Genomic DNA, 2,586 nt, shown 5'->3' with positions numbered 1-2,586 from the left:
GATCAATTGGTGGATGAGACGGCAGTGTGTGAACTCATGAGCTTCATGGACGCCTTCCGTGGGTACCATCAGATATCCATGCATGAGGAGGACGCCGAGAAGATCGCCTTCACCACTCCCGAGGGGATATTCTGCTACTTGGTCATGCCGTTCGGATTGAAAAATACCGGGGCCACATACACTCGCATGGTGGCAAAGCTGTTCAAGACAGTACTGGGATGAAACATAGAAGCATACGTGGACGACATGATCGTCAAAATTCGCAAGGCCACCTCCAATACCGAGGATCTCAGCGAGGTATTTTCCATTATGAAGAAATTTAATTTGCGCTTGAACCCAAAAAAATGCACCTTCGCCGTTGATGGGGGCAAATTTTTGGGCTTCATGGTCACTAGGAACGGCATTGAGCCGAATCCAGAAAAAGTAAGGACTATCCTTGACATGGAGCCTCCGCGGTCCATAAAGGAAGTCCAGAGACTCAACGGGCGTCTGGCGGCCTTAGGCCGTTTTCTATCTAAATCGGATGAACGTTCCCTCCCCTTCTTCCAAATCTTGAAAAAGAGCAAAGGGTTCGAGTGGACGCCAGACTGTCAAAAGGCCTTCGAGGAGTTGAAAAAATACTTGTTGTCCCTGCCTCTGCTTGCAAAGCCAGAGGCAGGTGAAGCCCTAATTTTGTACTTGGGCGTGTCACAGGGTGCGATCAGCTCCGTGTTGGTCAAAGAAGAAGGAGGGACTCAACGTCCCATCTACTACGTAAGCAAAGCCCTACACGACGCAGAGCTCCGATACAGTGTGTTGGAGAAGATAGTATTTGCCATAGTCACTTCATCAAAAAGGTTGGCTCACTACTTCCAAGCTCACCCCATCCACGTACTCTCACACCAGCTGTTGGGGAGCTTCCTCCGGAATACTAACAGCTCCGCCAGGATGGCACGGTGGGTCATGCACCTCAGTCAGTTTGACATAGATTTCAAACCAAGGCCCACCATCAAAGGCCAAGCTCTTGCAGACTTTATAGTGGAGTGCACAGCTCGGGAAGTGACGGACCAGGTAGAAACTGAAGATGGAGGGTGGTGGACCTTGTCCACAGACGGCTCTTCGAACAACAAAGGTTGCGGCGATGGCGTAGTACTCGTCACTCCGGAGGGGTTTTGTGCCTACTATGCCATCCGATTCCACTTCAAATTATCTAACAATGAGGCCGAGTACGAGGCCCCCCTCAATGGATTGCGATTGGCGGCGGGACTACGAGCTGAGAAGGTCCGAATTCGATGCGATTCCAAGCTGGTAGTCAGCCAGGTGTCTGGGGAGTATGAAGCTAACGAAGGAAGCATGCAGAAATACAGAGACGCGGTGTTGAGAACCCTGCACGAGTTTGAGGGATACGAGATACACCAGGTACCGAGAGAGCAGAACGCCGACGCCGACATGCTCTCAAAGCTAAGTACTGGAGTCCCCAGCCACATTAGGAAGATCGCTCGACTAGAAGACCTCGAGACTTCAAGTATCGACGTTTCGTGGGTCTTCCTTGTGCAGTCTAGGGAGCCATGTTGGATTGATCATATCAAACGATACAAGGCAGATGGCACCTTACCGCAAGACGAGGCAGATGCAAAGGTAATGAAGTTACGGGCACCCAGTTACGTTGTCTCGGGCGATAAACTGTACAAACGCTCCTACAACGGCACGTTACTGAGGTGTCTATATCCAGATGAAGCGAAGTTAGTGATAAAAGAAGTCCACGAGGGGGTATGCTCGGCGCACCAAGGGGCGTACACCATCGCACGCCGCATCATGTTACAAGGGTATTTTTTGCCCAAAATGCTGAGGGACTGCGCCGAGTATACAAAGCGATGTCCAAAGTGCCAAGAATTCCAAGCACTGCCGGGTTGACCTGCGACGAACTACACCCCAGTAAGCACCGCGATTCCTTTTTCGAGGTGGGGAATTGACCTGGTAGGGGCCCTTCCCACGGGGACTGGAAGCAGGAAGTACATCATTGTGGCCATCGACTATTTCACGAAATGGGTGGAGGCCGAGCCCCTGGCGAGCATCACCGCAGCAAGGAGCAAAAGGTTTGTCGAGAAAAACATCCTGTATCGTTTCGGTATCCCTCTCCAGGTAATCACAGACAATGGCCGTCAGTTCGAGGCACGAGAATTTTCAGAATTCGTAGTAGGGTGGGGCGTTAAGAACAACCGGGTGGCGGTATCTTATCCTCAAGCGAATGGGCAAGTGGAGAATGCGAATAGAACCATCCTCGACGGCCTCAAGAAAAAGCTAGAAGTGGCTGGCGGAGCCTGGGTGGAGGAACTCGACGGCATCCTCTGGGCCTATCGCACGACACCAAGAAGGGCCACCAGGGAAACCCCGTTCGCACTCGCCTATGGATTCGAAGCTCGGGCCTCGGTGGAAGTAATCATACCTAGTAGAAGGGTGGAGGAGTTCGAGTCAGAACAAAATGAACTCCACCAAAGGGTGGATCTGAACTTCTTGGATGAAAAAAGAGAAGCGGCATTCTGCAAGATGGAGAACTACGGTCGTCAGCTAAAGTCCTACCACGACGCAAAAGTCCGACCCCGCTAC

The 2,586-nt window shown here is 51.7% G+C and overlaps 1 protein-coding gene across 1 annotated transcript; it reads left to right on the top strand.

Annotated features, from left to right (window-relative positions):
• The first annotated feature begins 246 nt into the window (after positions 1–246).
• Positions 247–1,893, top strand: LOC109162321. Its single transcript, XM_019311045.1, has one exon. The coding sequence runs from the start codon at positions 247–249 to the stop codon at positions 1,891–1,893; it is 1,647 nt and encodes a 548-aa protein (XP_019166590.1).
• Positions 1,894–2,586: the final 693 nt, after the last annotated feature.

Source organism: Ipomoea nil, unplaced genomic scaffold, assembly GCF_001879475.1.
Source record: "Ipomoea nil cultivar Tokyo-kokei standard unplaced genomic scaffold, Asagao_1.1 scaffold2933, whole genome shotgun sequence".
Classification (NCBI taxonomy): Eukaryota; Viridiplantae; Streptophyta; class Magnoliopsida; order Solanales; family Convolvulaceae; genus Ipomoea; species Ipomoea nil.
The sequence above is the reverse complement of the archived record's forward strand: the minus strand, read 5'-3'. Positions and strand labels throughout refer to the sequence as shown.